Here is a 17599-nt window from a genome sequence, read left to right as displayed (position 1 = left end):
AAATTACAGAATAACACATAAACAGGATTCATTCATCAAAGTAGGACAAGTGTTAATATTGACTGTGGAAGCTGAAGGATTCAAACACGCAACAAAAAAGTTCAGAAAACAAATTAACAAAACTTACATTGAAGGTAAAAATTTAAAAATTGATTTAAAAAAATATTTTTACACTGGTTTAAATAGAAAACAAACAACATTATGATTATCAGACTGATTCATATCCTTCTATGTATCCTCATGTTGACCTTCACTGTGACCACGGCCAATAATTTACAGGAATAAATGATCATATGTGTATGAGCAAAAACATAGTGTGGTTCGTTATGATAGGTACAGTGTAATATTACTAAGGGAATCTTCAAAAAAAGTCAAATTGGCATTGGTACATGAAGGGATCTGTAGTCCAGGAGGTCCAAATATAGTAGGACAAACATGGCCGAATCTGGAAGCAAATAAAACAACATACACACAGACACATGCACAATATTATTATCAGTCTGTACAAATCCTAATAAAACCTTTACATGCAGAGCATCGGCGGTGTGTCCACTTACTTATTTGCATACAGTGGGGTTGCTCAGGTAGAGTGGTGAATGGCTTCCCGCGCAGTTACGCAACATATTTAATGCGAAAGGGCTGTTCCATATTGTTCTGCAGCCCATTGTCTGCTGGACGTGTGGATACCATACTAGTCTTTTCCTTTGTCCATGCGTGTCAAAACACCAAACCAGTTAATTATTTATCCTTTTTTTTCAAATACAAATCCATATTTCTGACCCAATATTGTGCTCTAACAAAAAGGTAAACATGTGCCAGTAGCCTTCAATTATAACTACGAGAGAATTTAAATAACAATGCTTTGTTTGTCAAGAGGTAGTATAAAAAGCCCTGAAAACATGGGGAATCTCTCCAACGGAGACCATGGGCAAGGTAAGTGCTGTTTTTTCTCTCTACAGTCTGTCAGTACTCTCGCTTTGTTTGATTTTAAACACATGTGAAGTAAAACTTGGCGCTTTTTTTTTTTTTTTTACCAGATTATCTTTTACGAGGACAAGAACTTCCTGGGTCGGAGCTATGAGTGCAGCAATGACTGCACAGACCTTCACTCGTACTTCAGCCGCTGCAACTCCATCCGTGTGGAGAGCGGCTGCTTCATGATCTACGAACGACCCAACTTCATGGGCCACCAGTACTTCATGAGGAGGGGAGATTACGCAGACTACCAAAGGTGGATGGGCTTCAGCAGCTGTATCCGTTCATGCCGGATGATTCCAGTGGTAAGACAGAGGCAACCTGAACAGATTCATATGTTTGTTGTGTGACCATCATTTGTTGACTGTACGTTTTGGCCCTTCAGTATCGTGGCTCCTACAGATTGCGTATCTACGAGAAGCCTGACTTTAGCGGTCACATGATGGAGTTCATGGATGACTGTCCCTGTGTGTCTGACCGTTTCCATCACCGCCATGTCTACTCCTGTAATGTTATGAACGGCTACTGGATCTTCTACGAGTACCCCAACTACAGAGGCAGACAGTACTTCCTGAGGTCTGGCGAGTACAGGAGGTACCGCGACTGGTGCGCCACCTGTGCCATTGTCGGCTCCTTCAGGAGGGTCACCGAATTTTAGCCATCAAGCGAAACTTTGCTGTAAATACAAAGCACTTTGTTTATTAAAGATGTTGAATTTTTAACCTGCTTTGTGAATGTGTCTTCTTTGACTGGCCTTGAAACGAGTAAGACGTAATCTCGTTGAGTCAGGTAAGTGAATGAAGCCTTATAGGTGTCATGTTTGGAAAAACAATCAGACGATATGATATGTAGGTTAGAATTAAATACATACATGAATATATTGTGATATATATCGTGATATATGAAGGCATATATATATATATATATATTTTAACTGAACTTCACTTTATGTATAAAATATGAGTAAAATAAAGTGTTTTTTGTGCAGTCAAACTTTCCACACAAATATTCAATCTTTTATACTTTGAGCTACTTCAGCAGGTCCCTAGTTAAATGACTGGTTTTGATATAAGAATAATATTGTCAGGTTTGAAAAATATTTTTTCAAGGAACATCAATTAAATCATTAAAAATCTTTTAATTTGACTAATAGTAGTTACTTTCTATAGAGTAAGTTTTCTGGAAGGTTTAGTCTGTCTTATCCATGGTACAAAAATGGGTCAAAAGATGCAGATTCAAGACAGTTTATATATTCTGACCTATTTAACCAAAACCAACCAAAAATGACATCTGATATGAAAATGTAACGTCTTACAGATTGTCCTGAACCAGTTTTTTATCATGGTGACCGATCCAGAGATGAGTGAAGTGAAAGGCTGATTTCCTAAAGAAGTTCATTCACCAAATTCTGCAAAGTTGTAGTTTTGCAAACAGGGAAAATATTTGTGCTAATTCTCTGGTTGGATGCAAAGCATGCGACCAAAATTAAGAGTTCTGAAGAAACTTTAAATGACTGTATATGAAATAGAAAACATGATGGAGATATGCTATTATTATTTATATTATTCTATTATTATTATTCTTTATTCATAGTATGAGACCAAATAAAACATTCACTTTAGACTTTATACTTAATTTAGATGACCAAACATATAAACCTGCTTCTCTGCCTTTTTGACAACTAAACAGTTTTAGGTCCACATTAATATCATAATATTATAGTATTAGTATTTTCACATGAGATCTGCATATCTTACATTAATAGTAGTTATTATTTAGGTGATTATCTGAGCCATGGTAATTAATGTGTACTAAAACAAAGAACAAGTCACAGCTGGTGATAGATATACTGTACATGAGACTGCCCTCTCCTCTTTGACGTGTTCTCAGTGAGGCGACTGAGTTTGTTTAATTCTTTATGCCAGTTGAATATTGTACAGGTTCTCGGCCTGTCGTGGGGTTTGTCAGAGATGTGGCCTGATGTCACGTTCTGTCCATCTCTGATGATCTGACTGTATGTGGAGAATCTTCTGTCTGAGAATGGAACACACACAAAGCTTATGCTTATAATAGACAATGCAGATGACTGCTGCCAGAAATGTATGGATGGAGAACCATTGTTACACATTTATAGGCCCCGTTCAGCAAAAGTCATACTGCTAATTCATCAGCTTTGCACATTTGAATAACAACACATCATGGCCCCTGGGATTTTGTATAAAAAGGCCTGGGAATCATGGAGTTGGCAGAGCAAGTTGAACCATCCACTGAGAACAACCTAAACTATAATCATGGGCAAGGTAACGGGACATATATTCCAAACATCTTATTACAGTTTTTACAAGAGAATAAATCTCCATTTTTATTGTAACACTTCTGTTCTGTGTTTCAGATCGTCTTTTACGAGGACAGGAACTTCCAGGGTCGCTCCTATGAGTGCATGAGCGACTGCTCTGACATGTCCTCCTACCTGAGCAGGTGCCAGTCCTGCAGGGTGGAGAGCGGCTGCTTCATGGTCTACGAGCGTCCCAACTACATGGGCATGCAGTTCTTCATGAGGAGGGGCGAGTACCACGACATGCAGCGCATGATGAGCATGGGCATGATGTTCGACTCCATCAGATCCTGCAGGATGATCCCTTACGTAAGTTTTAAGACGGTCATTTGTTTTCTTGGGAACATTGACAGAAGTGACCATACTTACCTTTCTCCATATTTAATTACAGTACAGAGGTCAGTTCAGGATGAGGATCTATGAGAGGGAGAACTTCGGTGGTCAGATGTACGAGCTGATGGACGACTGCGACTCCATCATGGACCGTTACCGCATGAACGACTGTCTGTCCTGCAACGTGATGGACGGCCACTGGCTGATGTACGAGCATGCCCACTACAGAGGCAGGATGATGTACCTGAGGCCTGGAGAGTACAGGAGCTTCAGGGACATGGGATACAGCGGCATGAGGTGGATGAGCATGAGGCGCATCATGGACATGTGCTAGACTTCTGTATTTGACTCGAGTAAATAAAAGTGATGTGTAATTCATAACCATGTGTTTCCCCTATGTTAAAATACATATACATAAATATTACATAGCTCTGCCCCATTACAAGTCGGACAGCAAGATTTAAATCTGTCACTAACATTCCATTAATTCGCATTCTTAGATTGTTTACATCAAATCTACATATTTGAACAATGTAGATGATCTTATTTTTCAGAAATTAAGATTTTTGGGGGGCAAAAGCTCCACATTTAATAAAATTCTTGAATCCTTGAGCACATTTTTGCTATAACAGAAAACTTGTGTTCCGTATTACATACTTTCACTAGCACATACTTTACACATGTGCAGTACTTCATTGCCTCAACTCAATTTAGTAGGCTGTGTACCAAGCTAACAGTAGCTGCTGCTTCTTGTGGTACAGTACTTAACCCAATAAAGATACTATCTGACACAGATTTCAAGAATCTCACAGGTTTATCTTGAAGAACTTTTTTGTAATGAGTACATGAATTTACACCCAGTTCATTGTGGCTTGCGCCCGGTATGGCGCAGCCGGGGCTCCACCCTGGAGCCAGGCCCCCGATTTGCGAGCCCCACGGGGCCCGGCCGGGCCCAGCCCAAAGGAGCGACATGGGGCTGACCTCCCATGGGCTCACCACCTGTGGAAGGAACCATAAGTGGCTGATTCTCACTGATGCAGCGGTAGAAGATAATGGTTTTCCTTGTAAAATGTGTTTAATGTCATGAATGCCTGGGTTTTAAAATAATTCATAATCTTTATCTAGCCCCTAACCTTGTTTTTTTTAACACATCACCTCAACCAGTAGATTTTACTATGAGTAAACACTAAACTAAACCAGCAAAAATGAAACAGGGAATCATCTTGTTATCATCACATGATATAGCCATCACCAATGTTCATATTTTGAAACGTATGAAATAACATGCTGGGTTAAAAATGATGTAGTTACATCAGAATGCACGGACTTTGTATGTTCTTATATAATATCTATGATTAATTAAGACTTATGGTGTGCAGACTAGGACATAAAGACTAGTCCCAAAAATGAAGGAAAAACTGGTGCTTGTGCTGTGGTGACTGACTGACTGATCCATGTGTATGTAAATAGTATATTACTACAAACATCCTGACAAACATTCAGAGCTGACCATACTGTAAGACAACTGTAAAGGACAAAACTGCTGTACCTCTCTGATGACGTATCTTAATACAGCTGAGATGTGAGCGAGCATGGCTCCTTTATATATATTTAGAATGCAAACATTGTGATGCCAATCAGTTGTTTTTGAGCATGCCAGCTTGTTCTAATGAAAAACAAAATGGTGCACTTTTGTTCTGTGACAGTGCGATGGATGTCAAGTTATCTCAAAATATTCCCATGCTTTACACTAATGTACAAATCACTGATAAAAACAGATGGTACTGTGGTTTTCTGTCAGTTATGTGAAACTTATGCTACGTTAAAAGAGAACATCTATGTTGGGATATGTTGTATGTACATAATATTTGAGCCAACATATTTAAAAATGAGGAAATGCTGCTATCTGATGGTGAGCAGTGCAGTTTAACTACATGTGAAAACTCTTTAAGATGAATTACAGTTTCTTAGTTAAACACGTGTCTGGAATATGTTTAGGTTATTGTGACTTATTAATAATTCATAGAGGAATTCATTTAAAAGAGAATCTCTAGATTTTATTTAACATCTTGCTTTTTTGTACACAGGGGGTCTAATAACAGGAGTCCATGATGCGCCTCATGCTCATCCACCTCATGCCGCTGTATCCCATCTCCCTGAAGCTCCTGTACTCTCCAGGCCTCAGGTACATCATCCTGCCTCTGTAGTGGGGCTGGTCGTACATCAGCCAGTGGCCGTCCATCACGTTGCAGGACATGCAGTCGTTCATGCGGTAGCGGTCCATCATGTTGTCGCAGTCGTCCATCAGCTCGTGCATCTGACCACCGAAGTTCTCCCTCTCATAGATCCTCATCCTGAACTGGCCTCTGTGCTGTAGGTACACAGTGATTGACAGATAGTGTGTCACACCATTTACCTTTTTATGAGGATCAATTTCATGCGTTGCTAAGAAGTTACAGTACCATGGGGATCATCCTGCAGGACCTGATGCAGTCGCTCATGCCCATACGCTGGTAGTCAGAGTACTCGCCCCTCCTGACGAAGAACTGGTTGCCCATGTAGTTGGTGCGGTCGTAGACCATGAAGCAGCCGCTCTCCACCCTGCAGGAGTGGCACCTGCTCAGGTAGGAGGACATGTCAGCACAGTCGCTGCTGGTCTCATAGGAACGACCCATGAAGTTCCTGTCCTCGTAGAAGATGATCTGAAAAAACAAAAACAATAACATTAACACCACACTGTCCCTCTGATTCTTTCTTTAAACTCCACATTTCAGACTGAAATTATTATCAGTGAACACACCTTGCCCATGGTCATGGCTACAGTTACTGGTGTTTTTGCTCAAAATGACTGCAGTTTTCTCCATGTCCCTCTGTTGCTTTTATACCTGACCTCGCCTCCTAGGGGTGCATGACCCCTTTGTTCAAATTCCTGACAGAGCAACATGGAGCATTGGGCCCCGCGAACAGTTTATTTCAAAGGGACCTTCGATCGGTCGTGATTTGCGGTGGTTGCATTTGTTAGGAGAGGACTGGCTTTGTATTGTCTTTGCAGCTGAATAACAGATGCTTGTTTTCCACAGATTCACCTTACTTTGAAGGGGTCAATAAATATGTTACCTATCTATTAATTGGAATGCTAAAATACTAAAATGCTTTTAATGAACTCAACTGACAGCAGAGCTTATATGTTGTCAGGGACTTTCGATCCATTAATGTCCATTATAATTAAATTATTATATTATTATAATGTATTAATATCATTATAAGTTTATATATATATATATATATATATATATATATATATATATATATATATATATATATATATATATATATATATATATATATATATATCTTAGTAGAATATATATATATATCTTAGTAGAATTAAAAATTAGATAAACATTAAAAATTAGATAAACATTTTATTATAATGCAATCATGTCCTATCTATATCTGTGATTTCTTATTGCAATATAATTTTCTCAATGTAATATGATAAGTCATTTTGTGGTAAACATTAGGGTATTTTTAATGGGATGTTTTTATTTCATCTAAGAGGACTGGGAGCAACACATTGAACCTTGTATGTATACATCTGTTTACCACAGTTACTGCAAGCTTGTGGTTAACCAAACATAAGGGGGGAAATAAAATTAATAAAAAAATAGTGAACATGTTTTAACTTGAAATTTCTTCTGTATTACTTTAAAACATATTTTATAACAAAAAGAAGCTGCAAACAGATATATTTTCAGAAGGACTTTACAACATTTTCTGGAGAAACATAAAGTTTTTCACTTCCAGAAGTCATTCTGTTTTAAATATTAATTGCATTTATTATCACTGTAATCTGATACCAGTTGATCTCCTTCTATCTATTTATCCATTCTGTATAAAGTAATTTTACTGATGAAATGAAAGAGACTGCAAAAGTCTTTTATCTGCATAAACTATTCTATATTTCTTACTACATTGACTGAATTTAAATGTTATTTATTCTGCATTTGCTTTAATTGATGTTATGACAACAGTTCTTTATAATTTCAAACCAGTCAAGGAGCAACAACAGTTCATTTAAGTTATGTGTATTTAAATTTTGCATTGAAATACAATACAGAGACAATGAAATCAAATTATCAACATTACAAATTGTGCGTGCACTGTTTAATATGGAGGATAGTTTTATTTGTGTTGTTTCATATTTTTTGTTAATTTGTTAACAAGAGTCTGTAATGCGTCGGATGGAGCTGAAACTCATATCGTCGTATCCTAGATCCTGGAAGCTCCGGTACTCTCCAGGCCTCAGGTACATCATCCTGCCTCTGTAGTTGGGCTGTTCATACATCAGCCAGTGGCCTTCCATCACGTTGCAGGACTGGCAGTCAGACATCTGATAGCGGTTCTGGAAGTTGTCACAGTCATCCATCAGCTCGTACATCTGACCACCGAAGTCCTCCTTCTCGTAGAGTCTTATTCTGTAGGACCCGTTGTGCTGTGAGGGGACAATGCACTGATTAGTGGATTTTAGAGGCCAAATCAATGTAAATTGTTGAATATTTATTTAAGTGAACTACCATGGGGATCATTCGACAGGACCTGATGCAGTCGCTGAAACCCATCATACACTGGTAATCTGAGTACTCTCCTCTTCTCAGCAAGTACTGCTGACCCACGTAGTTGGGTTGGTCGTAGACCATGAAGCAGCCGCTCTCCACCTTGCAGGAGTGACACCTGCTCAGGTGGGAGGACGTGTCAGCACAGTCGCTGCTGGTCTCATAGGAACGACCCTGGAAGTTCCTGTCTTCGTAGAAGATGATCTAGAACCCAGCAGAGTGGATTACTGAGGGCAAGTGTAGCTGTAACAACAAGAACTGTGTACCAAATTAACTGGAGCAAGTAAATAAGAATAAAATGTGTCTAATAACTCACCTTGCCGTGCATGATGGCTGATAGATTGAATGATGCTATAGCAATCCTATCCTGGATTTAAGCCTTTTTTATACCAACCGTGACGCCCAAACAATCGATGGCACTATTGTATGGAAGCCATGAGTCAGCAGCATGCGATGTTAGTCCCTCTATTTGTGAATGCTGATGGGAAAGGGTTGTTGTGCATCTGCACACAGGCTATATCATTCTAGATCAAAATGGCTTCTCTCTATCATTGACATTCTGGATCACTTTGAATGTTACCAACAGGTTTTTCAACTGTAAAAAAAGAATGGAAAAGACTCACTCCTCACTTTGTAAAGGCTAATGTTATAGTATGGTAGTTATATAACTATATAACCGAGTATATTGTGCACCTGATGTAATGTGACGTAAACTATTTATATATATATATATATATATATATATATATATACACATACTTAGAGGTTTGGAGATGCTTTGCCAACCTCTGATCTGATAAACTAGGCAACCTTTAAAAAAAACTGCAGTTCCTCCCGTGCCCACTAGAGGTCACCTCCAAAAGTTCCCATAGACCTCCATCTTTAAATGTCCAACTATACAGCATGTTCACAGCCTGGTATATAAAGAGTTTTGGACTGTATAGATAACTTACCTGTCCATGACTGACTGGACAGTAGGAGAATGTTTAGGTGCCCATCTCAGCTTCACTCATGCCCCACCTCTTTGTCTATATTTGGAGTAACCAGGAGTTGGATTAGTCATCCATCATTATTCAGTCTATGGTTTCATTCTACCAAACAACTAAATACACCACTATTTTTTGTACATCTTAAAAAGATAGTTGCTAAATTACACTGCAGAGGTTGCTACAGACAACATTTAGAGGCTGGTAGAGGCAGATATGCTAAGCGCAGTGGTGGTGATATTTAAGATGTGCTTTTAACAGTATTTAAAGTAAAAAAGTTAAAATAAAGTTATATTTTATTTGTGAATATTAATTAATATTAATATTAATCAATTTTAGTGTCTGTGATAAAAACCTTCTTGGAACAAGTGTAATGCTAACTTGAGAAATAGCTAACAACACAGGTTGATCCTTACATCTTTGTAACATGTGGTTAACAGCTGATGTTTGTGAAAGTGCAGTGAACTGACCTTGAATTAGATGATTAAAAATTAAAATCAATGCATTGCCCTCCACTGTAAAACCTCATTACTGCATTACTGTTGCAGTGTACATGTTTCATTTTTAATCAACCATTTTTTTATAATGTAGCATTAAGTACTTGTAAAATCTGTATGGAGATGTTTTTGTAAACCACAAATGTGATCCTATTTGTACTTAAAAATGACAAGAACATAAAAAGTGCTACAGGGTCAAGGTTTTATTTGGAATTAAAAATGTTTAGCACATGTCCATGATGCGCCTCATGCTCATCCACCTCATGCCGCTGTATCCCATCTCCCTGAAGCTCCTGTACTCTCCGGGCCTCAGGTACATCATCCTGCCTCTGTAGTGGGGCTGCTCGTACATCAGCCAGTGGCCGTCCATCACGTTGCAGGACATGCAGTCGGACATGCGGTAACGGTCCATGATGGAGTCGCAGTCATCCATCAGCTCGTACATCTGACCACCGAAGTTCTCCCTCTCATAGATCCTCATCCTGAACTGACCTCTGTACTGTTTTGGGAGAATAAACAATAATTAGTGTCCTGTATCGTGGAAGTTGTAGTTAAAATAGAAGACAATGGCATGTTTACACCTACCATGGGGATCATACGGCAAGACCTGATGCCACCGCTCCATCCCATCATGCTCATATAGTCGGAGTACTCGCCCCTCCTCATGAACCACTGGTTGCCCATGTAGTTGGGACGGTCGTAGACCATGAAGCAGCCGCTCTCCACCCTGCAGGAGTGGCACCTGCTCAGGTAGGAGGACATGTCGGCGCAGTCGCTCATGCACTCATAGGAGCGACCCTGGAAGTTCCTGTCCTCGTAGAAGATGATCTGAGAAACAAGGAATACATTAGATATTATATATATATATTATATTATATTCTGGATCAGTTATTCTGTGATATAAATTTGAGGTTTCTCTGTAGCTTACCTTGCCCATGCTCATGTCAGTGGTGGACATTATTGTAGATGAGCTGCTGCTGTTGCTGTTGCTACTGCTGCACTGCTGTTCTGTTGGGTTTAACCCTTGCTTTTATACCTGACCTAACCCTACAGACTCAGTGGGCCCCCTTTGTTTAAATCCCTGACACAGCAACATGGTATAGAGCAGTGTACCAGCCTGTGGTACTGTGTCGAAGACCTTAGAAATGTTACCCTTTTGACACATTGACACAAAGCCTGTGTTCTCCTTTCTGAGGTTATTGTTTGAGAGAGGCAGTTCAATTCTTTATGTTGGTGCAGATATTTAATAATGTACAGTAAATGTAATCAGAAGTGTTTTTTGTATTTTATTAAGAACAGAAATAAACCTTAAAAGCAATAACATTTGCAATGAGGTGAGGTATAAAGCATTTTTGGATTCTATAGATATTTTTTTATAGAGATATTTTTGTGCCCATCTCACCACGACTCATGTTCCAACTCTTAACCCAGAATTTAGATGTAGTATCAATATATGTGTGTGATTCCATATTGAAAATGAGCAGCTGCTGTGCTGTTGTATTTTATGAGAAGTATTCATTATTATTAGTAATTATTTTTACAGGTCCGTTTATAAATGTGTTTTCTTTGTTTGTGTGTTTTAGAAATGACTCGGACTTTATATAAATGAACGATGATGCCAGTTCTACAACAATAAAAGTTTAATTGTAAAGATCAGTGTTTTTTTATAAGGAATGATGGACTGTGAATCTCCTGTTCCATAATGGGTGCTGCTGTCTTGACCCTGTTTTGGAGGCAACCTCAAATGGACACTGGAGGAACTGCAGTTTTTTTTAGTAGAGTTTATATTAGGCCCAAACAATTCAGCCTGACCCTACCTGAGCCCAGCCCAGCCCAGACCGGCCCGCTCCATCGCATGTAATTATGAGCCCGATTTAAAGCTGTCATTTTTCTAACAGAGTGCAGCAGTGACTGACGCTTTGACCTAAAGATGTTTGAATGACTGAATTCTGCTCAGAATGATCTCAATGAATAGTGCAACAATGAAGAAGCAAATATTATGTCCCAAATCAGCATGTTTATTCAAGATAATTCCAACATTACATTTTGAATAGTAACCATCAACAAGAGAGGCTTTATGATGAAAGATGATTAACTGTATTGCAAATGCTAGGGTTATATAGTTAATAAAAAAAAAACATGCAGGTCACATGACTGATTCCCGTCAGAGCCTGGCCCATCCAAGCCCAAGGATAGAAGGGAAATTTCAGGTTGGAGCTTTGGCAGAGTGCTATTGAAAGTTTACTGTAGTTCAACGATGAGACTGAGTCCTGTTCTCACATGCTCCTTTCTGGTTCTGCCACTTCATTACATCACATCCTGCGCTCTTCCTCATTGTCTTTCTTGCCACTTCTCCACTCACATGCACCTACTGCTGCTCCAACTCCACCTTCCACCAGGGGACTCAAGTCTCCTCACCAGTGCAGGCTCAGATGCCTTCCTGCAGTGTGCTCTTCCTGCCAGCATCTACACAGCCTCAGCCACACGTCCACAGTGTCTGAGTGGCCACCAAGGCCTTTTCTGCTTCATTGTTAATTATTAGTAAATTAAAATCATCCCATAAATTACATGTGATGTTTTTTTTTTTTAGCTTTAACAATTATTTTGTAAGTGTATACATTCAGTTTGGACCAGAGTGGTAAAAATATGTATGAGTGATTTTAAATCACACAGCAAAAGCTGTGTATGTGGTGTCATCATAGGACAGTTGTGTGTGATATCATGACTGTTTTCCTGTTCAGGAACCAGAGCTAAAGCAGCTGAGGTGACAGCATGTTGCCATTGGTGACATATATGTGACTTTTTTATGGAGAGCTATCATTGGCTTAATCATTCTCAAGTATCCAAATACTACCTCATAACTGTAGCCACCTTATATTACACCTTATAATGTAATATGAACAACAAATTGCTTGTGAAACAATTTTTTTGCTGCCATTTTACAAATATTAGCTAACATCAGCTAATAGATAACTAGATTGTTGTTTGAGCCTAATTTTGGTTTTAATTATTCACAGTCTTTTGTTTGCATGTTATAAAATAACTGTGATCAGAATTGCTGACCTTTGTGTGTTCCTTTATATTACAGTGAGTTATCTTTGTAAGGTGAAAATCAATACGCTTAACAAAAGCCAAAGTAGTAGTAGTAGTAGTAGTAGTACATAGTTATTTTATTTAGGGGTTTTGAATGGTAAACATTTAGTAGTAGGAGTCCATGATGCGCCTCATGCTCATCCACCTCATGCCGCTGTATCCCATCTGGCTGAAGCTCCTGTACTCTCCGGGCCTCATGTACATCATCCTGCCTCTGTAGTGGGGCTGCTCGTACATCAGCCAGTGGCCATCCATCACGTTGCAGGACATGCAGTCGTTCATGCGGTAACGGTCCATGATGTTGTCACAGTCGTCCATCATCTCGTACATCTGACCACCGAAGTTCTCCCTCTCATAGATCCTCATCCTGTAGGATCCTCTGTACTGTAATGTGAAACATAACAGTTTCAGAGTCAGAAGAGTTTTACACTTTAAGCACCTTGTGTGTTGTAAATACTAATTACATCACTCTTACCATGGGGATCATACGGCAAGACCTGATGCAGTCCCTCCAGCCCATCATGCTCATGTAGTCGGCGTACTCGCCTCTCCTCATGAACCACTGGTTTCCCATGTAGTTGGTGCGGTCATAGACCATGAAGCAGCCGCTCTCCACCCTGCAGGAGTGGCACCTGCTCATGTAGGAGGACATGTCGGAGCAGTCGCTCATGCACTCATAGGAACGACCCATGAAGTTCCTGTCCTCGTAGAAGATGATCTGAAAAAAGAGTGAATGGTTAAAGTGTTGTTTTTTAATGAGCAGTCGTTTCAGCTCATTAAAAATAGAATTCGTACCTTGCCCCTCATGCCCATGCCGGTGTTGCTCATGTTGGCTGTGGATGAGTTGTTGCTGTTGCTACTGAACTGCCTTCCTACCTGGTTTAACCCTTTCCTTTTATACCTGAGCTGCCCTAAAGAAGCACTGCCCCCTCCTATCTGAGAACCCCTGAGTCAGCAACTTACTATAGGGGCCCACAGAATGCCGAGGTTATGTCCATTTTTTTCAGACACTGGGGACCTCACAGCCTTTTCTCTCATTAGAGAAAGCACTTCCAACAATGCCTGTAATAGGTGAATAGGGTCCCTCGTAAAAGTTTTATTATAGTTAATCGATGAGACTGAGTCCTGTTCTCACACGCTCCTTTCTGCCACTCCGTTACATCACATCCTGCGCTTTTCCTCATTCCTACATTTAGTTTGGACAAAGTGGTAAAAATATGTATGAGTGATTTCAAACCACACAGCAAAAGCCATGTATGTGGTGTCATCATAGGACAGTTGTGATGGTTTTTCCTGTTTAGGAACCAGAGCTGAAGCATGCTGAGGCAAGGCAAGGTTTATTTATATAGCACCATTCATACACAAGGCAATTCAGAGTGCTTTACATGAAATGATGAAATCACAGAATAAAAACATTTTAAAACATTATATTAAGGAAATTACAATCATAAAAAGAATAAAATAATAAAAAAACATCAAATAAAATCAGGACGATTAAATGAGAAGAGTGCAGTTAGAGAATTTAGGAGAAAGCTGCAGTAAACAAGTGTGTTTTCAGGCCTGACTTAAATAAAGTGACTGTTTGAGCAGACCTCAGGTATTCAGGAAGGTTGTTCCACAGGTGAGGGGCAGAATAACTGAATCCTGCTTCACTCTGTTTGGTCCTGACCCTGGGTACACACAGTAGGCCTGTCCCTGATGATCTCAGGCGTCTGGATGGTTCATAGGGAACCAATAAGTCCAGGATGTATTTTGGTCCAAGACCATTCAGTGCTTTGTAAACCAAGAGTAAAGTTTTGAAATGTATCCTTTGACTCACAGGAAGCCAGTGCAGTGATTTGAGGACCGGTGTGATGTGGTCCATTTTCCCGTTGTTACTCAGAGCTCTAGCAGCAGCATTTTGGACCAGCTGCAGCTGCCTGGCTGATTTTTTGCTAATACCTGTGAGGACGCTGATACAATAATCTAGCCTACTGAAAATGAATGTATGAATATGTTTTTCTGTGTATTGTTTGGACAGAAAGCCCTTGATCCTAGCAATGTTTTTCAGGTGGTAATAGGCAGACTTAGTAATGGCTTTTACATGGGTGTTAAAATTCAGGTCTGAGTCAAGAATTACACCAAGATTTCTGGCTTGGTTTGTGACCTTCAGTGACATGGAGTCAAGGTAAACTCTGATCTTAGCTCTTTCATTTTTGGGGCCAAAAACAATAACCTCTGTTTTGTCAACATTGAGCTGGAGAAAGTTCTGGCTCATCCACTCATTGATTTGTTGAGTACACTTACTTAGTGAGTGTAAGGGACTGTAGTCATGTGATGACACTGAAATATAAAGTTGTGTGTCGTCTGCATAGGTGTGATAAGAGATGTTGTGATGTTCTATGATCTGAACTAGGGGCAGCATGTAGATGTTGAACAGAAGTGGTCCACGAATGGACCCTTGAGGAACCCCGCATGTGATCTTAGTTTGGTCAGACTCATAGTTACTAATTGACACAATGTAGTGCCCATCATGTAAGTAAAATTTGAACCAGTTTCACACAGTGCCAGTAAATCCCACCCACTTCTCCAGCCTGTCAAGCAGTATGTTATGATCAACTGCATCGAATGCAGCACTAAGGTCCAGCAGTACTAAGACGGACACTTTGAAAGCATCATTATTCTTATTTATGTCATTTAAGACCATTAAGAGTGTAGTCTCAGTGCTGTGGTGTGCTCGAAATTTAGACTGAAATTCATAAAAAGATTGTTTTGCACCAGAAATGCATGAATTTGTTGAAAAACAGCCTTTTAACGACCTAAAGAAAGGTTAGATATTGGCCTGCAGTTATTTATTTCTGAAGCATCCAGATTTGATTTTTTAGGTTTGATTACTGCAGTTTTTAGGGCTTGGGGAAACTGCCCTGACTTTAGAGAATTGTTTACTATCTGCAAAACATCTGACGATATGCAGTTAATAATAAGAACAACAAATTGCTTGTGAAACATGTATTTCATTTTTTTTGCTGCCATTTTACAAAGTACAAATATTAGCTAACATCAGCTAATAGATAATTAGATAGTTGTGGGAGCCTAATGTTGGCTTTAATTATTCGTCTTATGTTTGCATGTTATTAAATAACTGTGTTCAGAATCAGTGACCTTTGTGTGTTCCTAAAACAGGCATCCATGTTATATGATTTTTTTATACTACAGTGAGTTATCTTTGTAAGGTAAAAATCAATACGCTTAACAAAAGCCAAAGTAGTGCATAGTTATTTTATTTAGGGGTTTTGAATGGTAAACATTTAGTAGCAGGAGTCCATGATGCGCCTCATGCTCATCCACCTCATGCCGCTGTATCCCATCTGGCTGAAGCTCCTGTACTCTCCGGGCCTCAGGTACATCATCCTGCCTCTGTAGTGGGGCTGCTCGTACATCAGCCAGTGGCCGTCCATCACGTTGCAGGACATGCAGTCGTTCATGCGGTAACGGTCCATGATGTTGTCGCAGTCGTCCATCATCTCGTACATCTGACCACCGAAGTTCTCCCTCTCATAGATCCTCATCCTGTAGGATCCTCTGTACTGTAATGTGAAACATACAGAGTCAGACGAGGTTTGCACTATAAGCACCTTGTGTGTTGTAAATACTAATTACATCACTCTTACCATGGGGATCATACGGCAGGACCTGATGCAGTCCCTCCAGCCCATCATGCTCATGTAGTCGGCGTACTCGCCCCTCCTCATGAACCACTGGTTTCCCATGTAGTTGGTGCGGTCATAGACCATGAAGCAGCCGCTCTCCACCCTGCAGGAGTGGCACCTGCTCATGTAGGAGGACATGTCAGAGCAGTCGCTCATGCACTCATAGGAACGACCCATGAAGTTCCTGTCCTCGTAGAAGATGATCTGAAACAAGAGTGAATGGTTAAAGTGTTGTTTTTTAATGAGAAGTCATTTCAGCTCATTAAAAATAGAATTCATACCTTGCCCCTCATGCCCATGCCGGTGTTGCTCATGTTGGCTGTGGATGAGTTGTTGCTGTTGCTACTGAACTGCCTTCCTACCTGGTTTAACCCTTTCCTTTTATACCTGAGCTGCCCTAAAGAAGCACTGCCCCCTCCTATCTGAGAACCCCTGAGTCAGCAACTTACTATGGAGGCCCACAGAATGCCGAGGTTATGTCCATTTTTTTCAGACACTGGGGACCTCACAGCCTTTTCTCTCATTACAGAAAGCACTTCCAACAATGCCTGTAATATGTGAATAGGGTCCCTCACGTGACTATTAAGGACTGTGTGAATGACCTGTATGTTGCTGTGTTTCTATGTGGTCCATATTTCAGATTTCTTATGTCACAAATTATGTTTCACTTATATTTTTCTTTAATATACAACATTCAAATGGATTTCACATAGATACAGGAACCAACACTTATATACAATTTTACAAAAAAATCCGAAAATGTCACAGTATTACAAGTACTGATAAATACAAGCCAAATATCCAAAAGAGCCCTCACGCTTCAAACTGAGCAGCTCAGACACACTAGTCTATAGAAAGTATTCGTATGTTCTATTAACCAATCTCATCTAATAAAAATAACATTTTTACAACATTAATAACAATATATCATATATATATAAATAACATATCATTTTAATAAAATGATATGTTATTAAGACTGATGATGTTGGATAACACAGTCTAAACTTATCTAGACTAACATGTTTTATAACTGAAATCATCACATTTTTTTCATACATTCCTCTACATGTGC

General features: G+C 39.6%; 7 protein-coding genes across 9 annotated transcripts; 2 read left to right on the top strand and 5 right to left on the bottom strand.

Moving 5' to 3' along the window:
* Positions 1 to 912: 912 nt before the first annotated feature.
* LOC114425989 (gamma-crystallin M2-like) lies at positions 913 to 1633 on the top strand. Of its 3 annotated transcripts, none has more exons than XM_028393043.1 (3): positions 913 to 933; positions 1038 to 1280; positions 1361 to 1633. In XM_028393043.1, the coding sequence occupies exons 1-3, from the start codon at positions 925 to 927 to the stop codon at positions 1631 to 1633; spliced, it is 525 nt and encodes a 174-aa protein (XP_028248844.1). In that variant the 5' UTR covers positions 913 to 924. The 3 variants fall into 3 exon arrangements, with proteins under 3 accessions (XP_028248844.1, XP_028248843.1, XP_028248842.1); XM_028393042.1 differs by having other exon boundaries at positions 925 to 933; positions 1038 to 1277; XM_028393041.1 differs by having other exon boundaries at positions 925 to 942.
* Positions 1634 to 3266: 1633 nt separating this feature from the next.
* On the top strand, positions 3267 to 3977 carry LOC114425993 (gamma-crystallin M1). Its single transcript, XM_028393055.1, has 3 exons — positions 3267 to 3275; positions 3368 to 3619; positions 3702 to 3977. Exons 1-3 carry the CDS (start codon positions 3267 to 3269, stop codon positions 3975 to 3977), a joined length of 537 nt encoding a protein of 178 aa, XP_028248856.1.
* A 1758-nt stretch (positions 3978 to 5735) lies between these two features.
* LOC114453815 (gamma-crystallin M3-like) lies at positions 5736 to 6458 on the bottom strand. The gene is made up of 3 exons (XM_028433719.1): positions 6444 to 6458; positions 6106 to 6345; positions 5736 to 6014 (listed from the first exon to the last, which is right to left on the bottom strand). The coding sequence occupies exons 1-3, from the start codon at positions 6456 to 6458 to the stop codon at positions 5736 to 5738; spliced, it is 534 nt and encodes a 177-aa protein (XP_028289520.1).
* A 1404-nt stretch (positions 6459 to 7862) lies between these two features.
* On the bottom strand, positions 7863 to 8587 carry LOC114453816 (gamma-crystallin M3-like). The gene is made up of 3 exons (XM_028433720.1): positions 8576 to 8587; positions 8221 to 8463; positions 7863 to 8138 (listed from the first exon to the last, which is right to left on the bottom strand). Exons 1-3 carry the CDS (start codon positions 8585 to 8587, stop codon positions 7863 to 7865), a joined length of 531 nt encoding a protein of 176 aa, XP_028289521.1.
* Positions 8588 to 9965: 1378 nt separating this feature from the next.
* Positions 9966 to 10700, bottom strand: LOC114453811 (gamma-crystallin M3-like). The gene is made up of 3 exons (XM_028433716.1): positions 10671 to 10700; positions 10328 to 10570; positions 9966 to 10241 (listed from the first exon to the last, which is right to left on the bottom strand). The coding sequence occupies exons 1-3, from the start codon at positions 10698 to 10700 to the stop codon at positions 9966 to 9968; spliced, it is 549 nt and encodes a 182-aa protein (XP_028289517.1).
* Positions 10701 to 12940: 2240 nt separating this feature from the next.
* Positions 12941 to 13672, bottom strand: LOC114453819 (gamma-crystallin M2-like). The gene is made up of 3 exons (XM_028433724.1): positions 13631 to 13672; positions 13311 to 13553; positions 12941 to 13219 (listed from the first exon to the last, which is right to left on the bottom strand). Exons 1-3 carry the CDS (start codon positions 13661 to 13663, stop codon positions 12941 to 12943), a joined length of 555 nt encoding a protein of 184 aa, XP_028289525.1. The 5' UTR covers positions 13664 to 13672.
* Positions 13673 to 16122: 2450 nt separating this feature from the next.
* On the bottom strand, positions 16123 to 16847 carry LOC114453820 (gamma-crystallin M3-like). The gene is made up of 3 exons (XM_028433725.1): positions 16806 to 16847; positions 16486 to 16728; positions 16123 to 16401 (listed from the first exon to the last, which is right to left on the bottom strand). Exons 1-3 carry the CDS (start codon positions 16836 to 16838, stop codon positions 16123 to 16125), a joined length of 555 nt encoding a protein of 184 aa, XP_028289526.1. The 5' UTR covers positions 16839 to 16847.
* Between the last annotated feature and the right edge of the window lie 752 nt (positions 16848 to 17599).

Source organism: Parambassis ranga, chromosome 21 (assembly GCF_900634625.1).
Source record: "Parambassis ranga chromosome 21, fParRan2.1, whole genome shotgun sequence".
Classification (NCBI taxonomy): Eukaryota; Metazoa; Chordata; class Actinopteri; family Ambassidae; genus Parambassis; species Parambassis ranga.
The sequence above is the reverse complement of the archived record's forward strand: the minus strand, read 5'-3'. Positions and strand labels throughout refer to the sequence as shown.

Coding starts and splice junctions, on each gene's coding strand:
- LOC114453819 (XM_028433724.1), bottom strand. CDS start 13,663: ATGAGCAACACCGGCATGGGCATGAGGGGCAAG. Junction 13,554..13,630: donor GCATGGGCATGAGGGGCAAG/GTACGAATTCTA, acceptor CTCTTTTTTCAG/ATCATCTTCTACGAGGACAG. Junction 13,220..13,310: donor CTTGCCGTATGATCCCCATG/GTAAGAGTGATG, acceptor TTCACATTACAG/TACAGAGGATCCTACAGGAT.
- LOC114453820 (XM_028433725.1), bottom strand. CDS start 16,838: ATGAGCAACACCGGCATGGGCATGAGGGGCAAG. Junction 16,729..16,805: donor GCATGGGCATGAGGGGCAAG/GTATGAATTCTA, acceptor CTCTTGTTTCAG/ATCATCTTCTACGAGGACAG. Junction 16,402..16,485: donor CCTGCCGTATGATCCCCATG/GTAAGAGTGATG, acceptor TTCACATTACAG/TACAGAGGATCCTACAGGAT.
- LOC114453811 (XM_028433716.1), bottom strand. CDS start 10,700: ATGTCCACCACTGACATGAGCATGGGCAAG. Junction 10,571..10,670: donor CTGACATGAGCATGGGCAAG/GTAAGCTACAGA, acceptor CTTGTTTCTCAG/ATCATCTTCTACGAGGACAG. Junction 10,242..10,327: donor CTTGCCGTATGATCCCCATG/GTAGGTGTAAAC, acceptor CTCCCAAAACAG/TACAGAGGTCAGTTCAGGAT.
- LOC114425993 (XM_028393055.1), top strand. Junction 3,620..3,701: donor CCTGCAGGATGATCCCTTAC/GTAAGTTTTAAG, acceptor ATTTAATTACAG/TACAGAGGTCAGTTCAGGAT.
- LOC114425989 (XM_028393041.1), top strand. Junction 1,281..1,360: donor CATGCCGGATGATTCCAGTG/GTAAGACAGAGG, acceptor TTGGCCCTTCAG/TATCGTGGCTCCTACAGATT.
- LOC114453815 (XM_028433719.1), bottom strand. Junction 6,015..6,105: donor CCTGCAGGATGATCCCCATG/GTACTGTAACTT, acceptor GTGTACCTACAG/CACAGAGGCCAGTTCAGGAT.
- LOC114453816 (XM_028433720.1), bottom strand. Junction 8,139..8,220: donor CCTGTCGAATGATCCCCATG/GTAGTTCACTTA, acceptor GTCCCCTCACAG/CACAACGGGTCCTACAGAAT.